At 35.9% G+C, this 13,748-nt stretch overlaps 1 protein-coding gene across 1 annotated transcript; it reads right to left on the bottom strand.

Moving 5' to 3' along the window:
* Positions 1-1,660: 1,660 nt before the first annotated feature.
* On the bottom strand, positions 1,661-8,122 carry LOC145679105 (uncharacterized). The gene is made up of 2 exons (XM_081749699.1): positions 7,729-8,122; positions 1,661-1,677 (listed from the first exon to the last, which is right to left on the bottom strand). Exons 1-2 carry the CDS (start codon positions 8,120-8,122, stop codon positions 1,661-1,663), a joined length of 411 nt encoding a protein of 136 aa, XP_081605825.1.
* Between the last annotated feature and the right edge of the window lie 5,626 nt (positions 8,123-13,748).

The raw sequence follows: 13,748 nt of genomic DNA, 5'->3' as shown, positions 1-13,748 counted from the left end.
TTCACGGAAATTCTAAAAATGAATTTGTATGAAATATGGGAGTGCTCTTGGGATAATAAAGTACGCACAGATGTAGATTTGCAAAAGTTCCTTAAAGAACATTGCGATACTACTGCCGACTTCCTTATTCCTAAGAGTTGCTACAACGGAGTGCTGAAGTGTTCCGTTCATATGTGAATTGTGCGGACGATGAATCCATTCTTTATTATGATATTACATCGTTATACCCCTACGTAATGGCAAGGAAACCTCTTCCGGTGGGGGCACCTAAAATGCATAAGGGGCCGGTTTTCCCAGATGTGCGAAAAATTCATGGGATTGTAAAATGTACTGTATTGGCTCCTAAACAACTCTTTTTTCCCATCTTAGCGTATGTAGCGCAAAGCCGATTAATATTTGGACTTTGTAGGCTATGTATGGAAGGAGAAACTATTGATAATTGCACACATAGTGATACTGAACGTGCATTAACTGGAACTTTTTGTACACCAGAGCTTCACCGTGCTCTTGAAACCGTTATAAAATCGTCAAAATTTATGAAATATGGGAATTTGAACTCATGGGTTCTGAAGATCGGAATTCACCTAGTTTACTCCGGGACTATGTGAATACGTTTCTTCAGATGAAGCAGGAAGCATCAGGCTATCCTGCTTGGTGTAAAACTGAAGAAGACAAAGATAAATATATTGACGATCACTATGCTCACGAAGGCATAAAATTAAATAAATATAATATTAGGTCGAACCCTGGACTTAGACAATGCGCGAAGTTGTACCTCAATTCCTTATACGGAAAATGGGGACTGCGAACAGATATGACACAGTGTGTAATTATTGATAGTGGGGCAGAGTTCCATAGGTACCTTGCTACACCGAGATATGAGGTTCATAGTGTTATTCCAGTTGGTGATGAACATCTTATTCTAACATATAAAGACTTGGAAACTGAAAATGTACCTTTACAATTTTCCAATGTCGTGCTTGCTGGTTTTATTACTTCATGGGCCAGGTTACAATTATATGATTTACTTGTGACTGTAGGACCTGATGACGTAATTTATTGTGACACAGACAGTATTATGTTTACGTGTAAAAAAGATAGGGAATCTCCGTTGAAGCTTGGAAGCTATTTGGGTGATCTCACTGATGAAATTGAAGAAGGGTGGGAGTTTGTAACGTTTATAGGGTTAGGGCCAAAAAATTATAGTATGCGGCTTAAAATGCCGCAGGGGAATTTCGGAATATTTTCAAAATTCGGGGAATTACACTAAATGATAGGACCTCTCAAAGAATAAACTTTGAGAGTTTCTATGGATTAGTGACAGGAAATATTAATTGTACAACTATAGAAAATCCAAATAGCATTGTGCGGAAACAGGGCTTCACTATCTTTTCACGTAAAGAGACAAAAACACACCAAGAGGTAAACAAAAAACGTAAACGTATTGACGATATACAAAGTGACGAACCAGTACCAAAGACAAGAAGTTTACCTCATGGATACGTACAATAATAATTTTAGCTTGGCTTATAAATGATTGTTTTTATTTATTTATTTATTTATTTTTAACAGATCATTAGTAGAGTATCACTATTTATTTATTTATTCCATCGTTTGCCGTGCAAACTCATAAATTGTAGACCAAAGTATACTCATAACATCAGCTAAGCTGTGATTCTAGTCATTTCAAGTTTTAATATTTATTTTTTAACTTATTCTTAATTTATTTTGTTAATTGTGTGAGTGAGTGTGTGAATGACTGTATATAAAGTAAAGTATCGTCATCCGCAAAAAAAGTTCGCATATACTGTAACTTCCACATTTTCATTAATAACTCAGTTTTCTTAATATATTATCGCTTCTTTGTGCTTTCCTTAACAAAGCAGTGTAGTAATGAATAATTATTTATGATTTTTGTGAAAAAATAAAGCAAAATAAGAAAATTATAAGCAAACAACTGTGATTGTTATGAAACTTTAGTCTGTCAGATAATTACGCGAAGAATATCCCGAGGGAAATTCACTCCATACAGTGCACAGGTATTAGGAGCACTCACAAATACGTAAAATTGAAGAAACAGAAAATAATGTATTTTTGAGATGAACATACAATTCACACTTCACGTGAAGTTCCAATATGGGAAACCAATCAATATCTTCAGTTGAAATTACTGAAAAAAACAGAAAATGGCTATTTAAAACTCCAAGTGTAAACCTGCGCTTGGAGCGAGTCTATTTCTAATATCAGAACGCGTTATTTCGTAACATGCCTGCGTGGCCAAGCGGGTTTAGCAATGCTGTTGAGATTCTAGAACCGAAGGGTGGCAGTTCGAGCCTGAGTACGGAACGCTTTTTTTTTTCAATATAGTGAAATATTTTTTAAAATATAAATGTCTAATTTGAAGTGCTTAAAAACACAAGACCAGATGAACAATCACTTTTCAAAGCTCAGTCACATTTATTCACTATGTTCATCAATTAGGCTATATACGAAGACACTAAAATGTGGAACGTTAACGATCCTTATTAACGTTAATACCACATCCGTTATAATGAGAACAGATTTGTGATCTGAATACCAATCTTAAACCATACGTCCAAAATGAAAATTATTCATGTTCTTGATACCTATTGCAACACTCAGTTGTAATATAGAGAGTGAGAGTGCGAAAGAGAGAGATAAAATACTGTATACAGGGTGCGGAAAAATTCCCGGAACGGTCCAATATCTCGCGCAGTATAAATATCACCAAAACAAAAATAACACATGTTAAATAGTTTTAAAGAAGCTATCCAATGATAGAAAACACAATCACCTACCCCTACCTCCTTGGGGACTACGGGGGATAACTTTAAAATTTTAAATGGGAACCCCTATTTCTTATTTCATATGTGGATTCTCCAGAAAAAGTGAGAGTGATTTGATCAAAAATTGAAAACAGTGTGTGCGAAGATGAAGTTACATGGAATACAATATCGATAATTGTTTTGCAAAGTAGCTTTATGAAGTAGTTCTTAGTAGTAGGGTTATTTACAACAAAAATAAGCCATTTTTGTCACCATTTGTATTTTCTTGCAAATTAATAAATATGGACAAATGCATTATTTTATGGACGTTAAAATGTATGAATTCGTTATGTGGGTAAAAAAGTCATATGAAAATTTTACTCTGCGTGGAAATCGAACTCATGACCTTTCATGCCGCAGTCCCGTACGCTAACCGCATGGCCCAGAGCTCGACACTGAGAGGCCACATTTTCATAAAGATTTGCCGCCTCCATTTTTTATGTGTCGATTCAAGTGCTGTATATTTCGCGAGATATTGGACCGTTCCGGGACTTTCCCCGCACCCTGTATAAGCTTGTATTTTTAATTAAAACAGTTAGTGTAAATCATAATCTGGGTTTTTATAAAGTAAATGAAACAATCATATAGAAAATGCATACAGTTTAAAATTGAATTAAATTGCAATTCCAGAATCTGTAACATTATACATTTCTTATTTATTTACATCGAATGTTAACTTATTGTATAGTTTATAGCATGAGTATCAGCTGATATGTAACTCAAAATTATCTATAAATTGAATTTAAATAGGAAATGATATAGTTGCTATAAGAACAAGTTTATGAAAATGAGCTGTATAATAATGGTTGTATTTGAAACAGAGTTTGCGTAATGGAGTAAATATTTACACCGCCAGCTTTGCAATACTGTGCGGTTTAAATTGTCAATCTCATCAATTTTACTTATTTTTATGGAATTTAGTATAGCATTATGAAACATTCAACAACTGATCTAGTAGTGAAACATATTTAATAAGATTACCGCACATTACGGTAGATTCCGAGATCGCTCCCAGCTTTGCGAGCACTTGATAATATCTTATTATTATTTCAGATAAAATATTATGTGGAAGAGCTAAATTAAATTAGAAAATGAAATGAAATATTTTACATCCCACTATTACGCCCTTTAGGCGGGAAGGTTCTAGATTGCTGGTCCTCACATAGAGGAGAATTTGGATTAGTAACCAGTTTGGTTCTTTTCTTTATCAAATCTCAATATACAATTCATATAGTAATGTCGAGCAAGCGATAGCGAGTGAAGGCAGGTTAACCAGGTTGATTGCTTTCTTCATCACCACTCAATTGGTATACGGACCAGTGTTCTAGAATCCTGCTATTTTAGGCTAAGGGAGAAGATAATTAAAGTAAGAAAAATGATATAAGAATTGGTGGAATGAGAAAGTGGAAGGAAAAGGAAATGCTTTAGAAAAGCCACGGACATAATGTTGTCCACCACAAGCTTACTTGGACGGAATAAAACCAGAGACCGCATGCACCAAAGGTAAGCGCTCTACCAGTGAACCATCGCGCCCCATATATTAAATAAGAAAGATAAGTAGTAGGCATTTTATAGTTGAATATTATATGTAAGAAACTTATTGTCCATAAAGATTCTTTCTCTTCAAGCTTTTGTAATTGATGTTGCAAATTGTCCGATGCTTTGCAATGCGGGCCAAAGGAATAAATGCATTTTTTCGGGATAGTATCGTCTGCCCCTTGCTGCTATTGGTGGTATAAAAGTAGTGTTGAGTTGATTTTTAGTTTCTTGTTCCTTTTGTTATGTGAATATAGACTAGACCAAAATTTTTTACTGGTGTTCATTTCAGGATCACTCGGTAGCATGTTTTTAGTGGAGGAATGTTACGTGAATATAGATTACACCAAGTCACAAATATTTTGACAAAGATATACATTTTTATTACACAAATAGTTTCTGCTTTTCCTTTTACTGCAAATGTTTGTTTCTAATAGTGATTTTTATTCTTATTGTATCCGTGAATACACATTCAAGACTTTTTTTAAAAAAATAAGTTGTTTAATAAGGCACTGAAAAGTGTTGGATTTTGTAACACTCTAACACTTAAAAACATAATACTGAGTGATCCTGAAATGGACACCAATAATTAATTTTGGTCTAGTCTATATTCACGTAACACTTTCAACAGCGAGGCTATATGAAACGTGGTCTTACTAATTAACGTGGAATAAAAATAAAAAAAGTCTAGTGGCTAGCGCGAGTGTTTTTGGTTCTTGTAGTCTCGGGTTCGATTCCCGGTAAGGGGCGATTCAGGTTAAATTTTCAGGAGAGTTTATGGGGAAAACGTTAAAAAATATAATTGCAAAAGTCTGATGCCAGTGTTTTGTAAGCTATTGACAAAATAATAGAAAGACAGGAAAGAAATTCTCTTGAGAACTGAAAGTGAACAATGTTTTCGCATTTATGCTTAATTTGCTACTAGCGTGACACATTAAATTGAATATAATATAAATATTAGACACAAAATTCGCTACTTCACGGTTGATAACATGGTAAATGCTAGGTATTGTTAAACATTAAACGTAACACCTCAATTTTATATCAATAAATAACTTAAATAAATAAAGAACAAGACAGAACAATATTATTAACCTATATTTGCATAGTATATAAATTAAAAACACGTTGTTTATCATAACGAAAAATGGCTGAACCGTTTGAAATGAATTTTACTAACATAGTTAACACCTACCTCGGACTGGGTTGTTGTCACGCCATTTTTATTGAAATGCGTATCCAAACAGAAGAGAGGGGGTTAAAATGTATGCCAAAAATAGAATCTCTCACGTTTGTGAGATGAAATATGATACATAAATTCCTTATTTAAAACGAGTGTGCACGTGTCCGACCGTGTTTAGAAATTTCGGTACTAAATGGAGAAGAGGGGCAATTTGTATCGTTTTTGCTCAATATTTAAGAATGATGGCATCGAGATTGTGTCTTGTCTTCACAGCAAAACGGATGAAGCACTTGAAATTATCTTTTAAATATACGGTATTTAGCATTTGGTCCAGTCGGATTCATTAACACATATGTCGTAAGAGGAACAGATGGATATAAACACTTTATTTTAAAATATGTGAGCCCATCTTCCGTTGTCCTTAAAAATCCACTTTTGAGGGGGAAATGGGGCAAGTTCCAAATAAGGCGGTCAATATGTAAAAGTGACGTCGTGTTTGTCTGTCCGATCATCACGGGAAATCAAATCAGCCGTTTGAAATAAATATTTGAATACATTTAGTACTTGGAAGAAAATGGTTAGCTGACGTTCACTAGAAACTTGTCAAAACTTCGATACAAATTAGAAGATAGTCAGCTATGCCTAAATCTAATATTGTAGGTGGAAGTGAAAACGACGAACGAAGTAACAGCGGATTAAAATTTAGCATTAGAAGTAATTGAAAAACAGAATGTGATGCGCGAAAACGAGAAAAAGAGGAAAAACGTAACGTTGCCGACGACAACACACTGGATGGTGCTTATTGAAAGACCCATAAACGCTATTCATTTGCTCATTCTTCACGGTTTGGATTGCAAGAAATAAAACTATTTCTTCGTGCTAATACGCCTCTCAAAACGAAATGTTATATTTCTGCAAAATTTTTTTTTCTCACATGACTGGATATTTTTTTAAAAAATTCTATTGTGCTGAAGAAAACAAAACCATATGACAAGCTGTATTTGATCTGAAGACCCCATGATCTTTACTCCATGTTGTTACTCACTACATCAGCGAGACGTTGTTTGCAATGACACTGATACATTGAGTGGTTTGTTCGAGAAAGTTGCTTGTCTCGATTTTGTTTACTCTTTAGGTTTTTCGTAGAATACATGAAAAAGAATACATACATTTTTCGCTTAGCTATCCAGTTTTAACTGATCAGAAAACAGCAATCTACTGGTGAAATGATATGGGGTAATGTGTAGCATTTTGTTTTTACGCCATCGATAGCAGCAAGGGGCACATGAATTACATAAAAAGGGAGTGTGTTGTTATAAACTACTAATATCTTTTTCAAAAAATCTACGTGTTACTTCGTAGCTCAGGGGATAAGTGAGAGATTACAATAAACAAGTTCGCACGATCGAGTCTTGTCCACTGCTATTATGTTTTTTTTTTCATTTTCATTGTTTAACGGTGAAAGTGACGTAGATACATTTTCATTGGCATTCAAAAAAAAAGAATGGAAGGGAATACGTAGCCCTGAAAAGGGCTGTTTATATATAAGTGCTTAATAGGAGGTCCAATGACCTTCTACATCGATGACTGCCTGGAGCCTTCTGGGCATGCTTTCGGCAAGTCTGCGGAGAAAGCGTTCACTACGGGAGACTTCCTCCCAGCTGTTTTCAACGATTTCCCATAATTGATTTTTTGTGGATGGAGGCGGGTTAGGCCAGTTCTCCTTCATCACCCTTTTGACCTCTGCCCATACTGTCTCAATTATATTCATATCGGCTCCACGCGGTGGCCAATCTAGGACTTCTAAATCAGCCTGCTGCGAGAGCCAATTCTGAACTAATTGACACATATGAACCGGAGACCTGTCGTGCTGAAACTGGATTACTCCATCGGGGTAGATAAAACGCACAGATGGCAACATAACATCCCGAAGGATATGTAAATATTGCTCACCTGTAAGACGCCCCTCTACCCTATGGAGTACTCCAAGACACTGTGATGTCATGAAACCCCAAGCAGATACAGATACGCGTCCACAGTGACGTTTGTGGAAAACGTATCTGGGATCATGCCTGGAGCCTCTCGGACGATACACGACTACTGGGCCATTATTTGAGGAAGAAAATGTGCATTCGTCTGTGAAGACAACATGTCTCCAATCACGGTTCACATTTTCTTCCGCAAACTGAAGCCGTCGTCTTATATGCTCTTCCGAGAGGAATTCTTTCACCGCAGCACGACGGGCGTGAAGATTAGCTTCCCTAAGACGCCGTACAGCAGTATCTCGAGAGCCTGGAAAAGCTGATGCGTGCCGAAGTTGTCTGGCGGTCATGTTGGGATTAAGTCGCGCAGTAGCAACAAGCTGGGCATCCTGCTCAGGTGTTGTCACACGACGCCTACCACTACCTCGGCGCCGCATAGTTTCTCCAGTCTCTCGAAAACGCTTTATCCACTTCTGTGCTGTTCTTGGTAAAACTCCACACCTTTCAGCGGCTTGTGCAGCGCAATAGCCTTCTTGCACTAAAGCAAGAACACGCTCTTTTCTATTCTCAGCCATTTCTGACTTCTACCCTTTTCACGAGTTGCACGTTGAATGAGCACCCCTTTTAGTTGAAGCTATTAAACGACATGCGCAGTTGGTTACTCGAAGAGCTAGTAAGATCGTAGTTTTTATTTGCTAAGAGGCAGAAAACACGTTATTTCGATATATGTTGTTTGACTATAAGGGAGCACTTCACAACTGATTACTGAGTGATAAGATCTGTGGTATTCTGTTCAACTTTCCTTTAGGCAATTTTAAACGTAATAGACGATATTTGTCTGACCTTGTCAGTGCCTGAGGCAGAAGACAAAATCAATGAAAATGTTTTCAACATAACATTTTCGATTTATGTTTATCTCCTATCCGTTTTTGTTACGATTGCCTTCTTTAGAAATATCAGCTCTCTTTTTTTTGGCCCCTATAAGGAAATGTTATTGCGGTTTTCCAACGTTCAATATTTTTGGCAAAATTAACACTTTCAAATAAAGCTAAACAAGCATATGTTTCACAGACAAAACAATATGTAAAGTTCTACTTTCCAGTTAGGCAACATTCCTTCAAAAATTGCAACTATAGTTTGCATCTCAAGTAATAGGGTAAATGTGCCAGTAGTCGACCATTTAAGGAGATTTTCAACTTTGTTAAAGTATAAAAAAATCATTTTTTACTAATAACTTTTACTGCATATGTCATTAGAAAGAACAGTGTTTAAATTTTACGTTTGTGTAGCTCGCATAGGAAATCTTTTATACATAATTACACAGGAAAAAGAAAATACCAGAAACCCTGAAAAAAACAGTAGTCGGCCTATGAAAACCAAAGGTCAGCCATTACTTTAACCAGTACTCAGCCACACTATAGAATTGACTTTTTTAATGGAATTTTAGAGACCAATTCCTCAGTAGCAAATTAAGGGACAAATATATTGCACTCAGAGTTCCTACAAAGAAAAACTACGTGGAAAACAGGCCCGCAACTAGAGGGAGCTAGGGGGCCTGGCCCTCCTAAACGTTTCGTGGCCCCTCCAGACCTCAACACAAAAAACACAATTTAGATATGTGTAAGAGATTTTTAATGACTTGCCCCCCCTAACATATCTATGCCCCCCAAACCTCTGTGGCTAGAAGCAGGCCTGGTGGAAAATATATTGCGATACAGGAAAAAGGACTTCTTGTATGATATTTACCATAAACTAAGAAAAATGTGCCTCGGCCTAGACTAGCCTATTTAAAACTAATATATAGGCCTATTTATATTTACATTTATATTTACATTGATATTTATATTTAGCTATGACATTAACCCTTTAATATGAAGTTCATTAAGCACATTCAGGACACATAAGCACTTGTTTAGCAGGTTCCTCGTACGATAATACACTGAGGCACGTGCATTTTAAGTGGTACCAATGATCACAAAAGTGACACCCAATATATTTAAGTGTATCGTTCTCAATATCACTTATGAATTCTTCTTCAGGCCTTAGACGGCACTTCAACAACTTCTTGCGTCTCGTCTTTTTAACTACTAGTGCTACTTGGCTTGACAGTCCTTTTCTTTTTGTTTGACTTAAAATTTTTCCTTTCTTTTGTATTCTCTCCCTTTTTCATTTTAGACATTCCTCTTCTAGTTTTCTTTTATTTTCATTCTTTACCATCTGATAATTTCTCCATGCTTGGGAGGATACTGCACTTTGAACTTTTTCTCTGGGCACATGTTTGGTAGTTTTGTTTTTGATTGGAGCTAGCCAGAAAAGATGCTAATCAAAGCCAGATGATATGGAAATATTTTACGAAGGTTTTCTTTGAATTTCTTCTGAGATCATATTTAGTTATTTCTGGCTCTACTGACTGTAGAAACAGAAGCAGACCTTTCACCTTGCGTCGCTTCAGTACAAGATGCCATAACGGATATGTTGTTTTCCTGGTTTGAGTCAGACGTAACGTCTATTTCTGATATCGAAGATATATTTGTAGGCTCTAGACGGCCAATTGCTAAAATTTGGTATGTTCCAGGACTAAGATATAGAGCATTTCACTAGCAAGTATCTACTGATAGCAGATCGATCCTCTTCGGACAGAACAATAGCCTTATATGTGTTCATTAGTGTAGAATAAGAAGACTCTTTGGATAGAGTATCCTCAACGCACCTGATTGCAAAAACATCTGACACTGAGTCTATTCCAGTAGATGTCTTTGGACTGGTTGAAAGAAACGCTAAATCACGCGTTCTTAAACTGTTAGACATATTTTCCTCACGCTCATAGTGAGTTAGAATGTAAATATTTATGATTATTCTGTATTGTTTCGGCAATCAGGCAACTCTAGGAACAGAGCAGATAAGAACAGATAATAATAATAATAATAATAATAATAATAATAATAATAATAATAATAATAATAATAATAATAATAATAATAATAATAGTTGAAGAGCAATTGCAGCCTTGGAATTAAAAACGTGCAGAAACGCGACATTGTGCGGAGTAATTTAAAAAAATAAATCAATTAGATATGGATAACCCTTACTTCCTCATAGCTACCTTAGATTAAAAGACTAAGCTATGATCAGGGTCAAGGGCGTCGATCCTGCTAGGGCCGGGGGGCCCGGGCCCCCAAAGCTTATGTAGGGCGTATGCTTAGGGTAAAATAAATACTCATTACCTGTCCTTTTTAAATTTTAGAGAAATAATTCAGACCAGCCATAAATCCTTAACCTTTTTTCCCTCAGTTCTAGAAAAATACAAGAATTGAAATGGTTACAATACCAGACTGATATTAAAGTACGGGACAAAAATAAACGACCAACATCGTCATAAGTTTTAATGGCATTTTCGATCGTTTAATTTTGTCCCGTACTTTATAACTGTATTATACTTGTATGATGCAATTAGTGACATCATAACAGTTACTTTTTCATTAAATCGTTAGAAAAGTCTTCTACGTATTAGTTAAGTGTCTTAGTTGTATGTCATGTGTCATTTAAATTGAATGAATGATAAGTGGATGACTACTGGAGTATATGTATCCAGTAGTCGTCCGTTGAAAGTAATGGGGGGCTGACCATTGGAAATTGAAGTGAAGAGTCATTTCCAGTAGTCAGCCCCTAATGACTGACTACCGGAAAACGTTATCAAAAATGCAACTTGTAGTCAGCCCCCCTTATTTCTACGCAATATCTTGGTTTGTATCATAAACCAAGAATTTTTGATAAGCTACGATACATTCATGCATAGAAGAAAGCAATAACTCGTACTATTTTACAATAATATAATTTTAACTTAACTTTGAAGTAAAGCTTCTTCCTTATTTTTTTATTAACAAAATGCGCACTTTGCTCACTTGCATCAGCAGACCTCAAATGATAATTTTTCTTTTCTGCCACGAGGAGTCACACCAGGCCAGAACAAATGAGGTTGAATACTGGAGCTCTGATTTAAGTTGTAGTTGATTATTTGTTTGATAACAAGCTACTGTATGTTTATTTAATATGCTTTTTACTGAAAAATGGCTGACTACTGGAGACGGCTGACTTTAGGCACACTTACCCTCCTAACTAACTAACTAATTCTATGGCCTATGGAACCCGGAGGTTCAATGCCACATTCACAAAAGCTGTCCACTGACTTCTATCCTTAGCTAACTGGATCCAGTTTCTACTTTGTATTCCTATTTCTGCGAGATCCATCTTAATATTGTCCTCCCATCTGCGCCTAGATCTTCCTAATTATAAGCTCAAGTAATATGTAACATAATAATAACAATAATAATAATAATAATATCTTAGTATCAAACTTTAAGCGATTTTTATATGATGCATATATTCATGAAAATAGTCACTACTTGTTATGTACTCATTTGGTGTTCCCCTAGGGTTACTAGGAATTGAAATCAGGATCTCTGACTGTGCCGTCCAGTATGCTAACTGTATGACCACAGAGCATGGATCTGACAAAAAACATTTTCATAACGTTTTGCTACCCCTCCTTTTCCCGTATCGATTAAAGTGCCATCCGTGAAGGAATTGTTTTCAATTCTGGGTGAAATCAGTCACTTTTTTCTGGAGAATCGAAATGTCCAATAAGAAATGGGGGTCCCACTTTAAAATTTTAAAGTTACCCCTACCGCCAAAGGGAATGGGGATAGCGGATTTTGTTTGGTATAATTGAACTATACATATAAAGCAGAAACATATATTCTCATTTTGGGCGTGTGTTTTCAATTTGATATTAACTTAGAAATCTATTTGAACTTTGGTAGTGCTAGCATTTCCATAGCGTCATCTTCGTATACAAACAGATGGTGAATAAAAGTGACAGAGGTTTGAAAGCTGACAGTTTATCTGATTTTGTTTTTATAACCAATTCAAATGTTAAAAATGTAACGTTGTATTTAGAAAAAAATAAAATATCCTTATATTGAAAGAAAACCGGACTGGGAACCGAACCGTCAATCATTACTGTAATTTCAAGCGCCTCGCTAAACCCACTTATTTTCTTCGTAATTTACGTCGCGAAAGGCGGCACCGAAGTTCACTTACCAAAGTCTACTTTCCCCTTATCAGTACTTTCTGTATATTTCCTACTCGGTTATACACGTTTTACAGTAACCTTGAATGATAGGGACACAAACACAGACACGTCGAGAAAATTTAAAATTCCAAAAGTTTTCCCACCGGGAATCAAACCCGATACCCTGTACACCACAGACACACATGCTAGCCACTAGACCACACAGCCAAGTTATAAAGCCAGCGCGTTTTAATAATTCTACTGGAAATGCACGAGATATGCACTTGTAATACATTGAGTGATTTATTCGAGAGAGGCAAAGCACTTTACTTTGAATTCATTTCTTGGTTTCGTTTCTACTGTTTATTCTTTGTATTTTTCGTACACTACTTGAAAAAGCAAATACATTTTTCGCTACGGTGTCCAGAAATACTATTTTAACTGATCATAAAACAGAAATCTTTCGGTGAAATAATATGGGGTAATGTGTGCTATTCTAGTTTCATACCGAGTTCCTTCGTACCTAAGCGGTTAGCATACGCACCTTTGACGTAAGAGACCCGGTTCGATTCCCGGTGTGAGCTCATGTGGTTCGGATTTCACGCTAATCAGTAGGTAAACGTCTCATATAGCCTCGATGCTGAAAGGGATGTTAAAATCAACTCAACATTATTTTATACCATCAATTGAAGCAAAAGGTAGACGATACTATCCTGTTAAAAACATGCATTTATTTCTTTGGCACATATTACAAAGCATCGGACTATTTGCGACACTTCAAGAAAAAGATGCTTTATGAATATTAAGTCGCTTCAAGCGTTCAAATCGCTTTGTAAAAATCCAGATTATGAATTGCAATAACTTTTTACGTTGTAATTAAAATTACAGCATATATTGTTTTCTATCTCTCTCACATACTTTCTCTCTTTCTTTCTCTATATATACACACCTGTATATTACAATAGGTATCAGAACATGAATAATTTTCATTTTGGACGTGTGATTTAAGGTTGGTATTCAAATCAGAAAGTTGTTCCCATTATAAAAATGTTAACGTTCCTCATTTTAGCGTCTTCGTATATAAATGATGACAGGGTGAACAAATGTAACAGGCTTTGAAACGTGATAGT

This window comes from Thermobia domestica, chromosome 2 (genome assembly GCF_964235325.1).
Source record: "Thermobia domestica chromosome 2, izTheDome1.hap1.1, whole genome shotgun sequence".
In the NCBI taxonomy this organism is placed as follows: domain Eukaryota; kingdom Metazoa; phylum Arthropoda; class Insecta; order Zygentoma; family Lepismatidae; genus Thermobia; species Thermobia domestica.
This window is presented reverse-complemented; position numbering and strand designations above follow the sequence as displayed.

What these genes read in the sequence shown, in the direction of transcription:
- LOC145679105 (XM_081749699.1), bottom strand. Translation starts at nt 8,122, where the DNA reads ATGGCTGAGAATAGAAAAGAGCGTGTTCTTGCTTTAGTGCAAGAAGGC.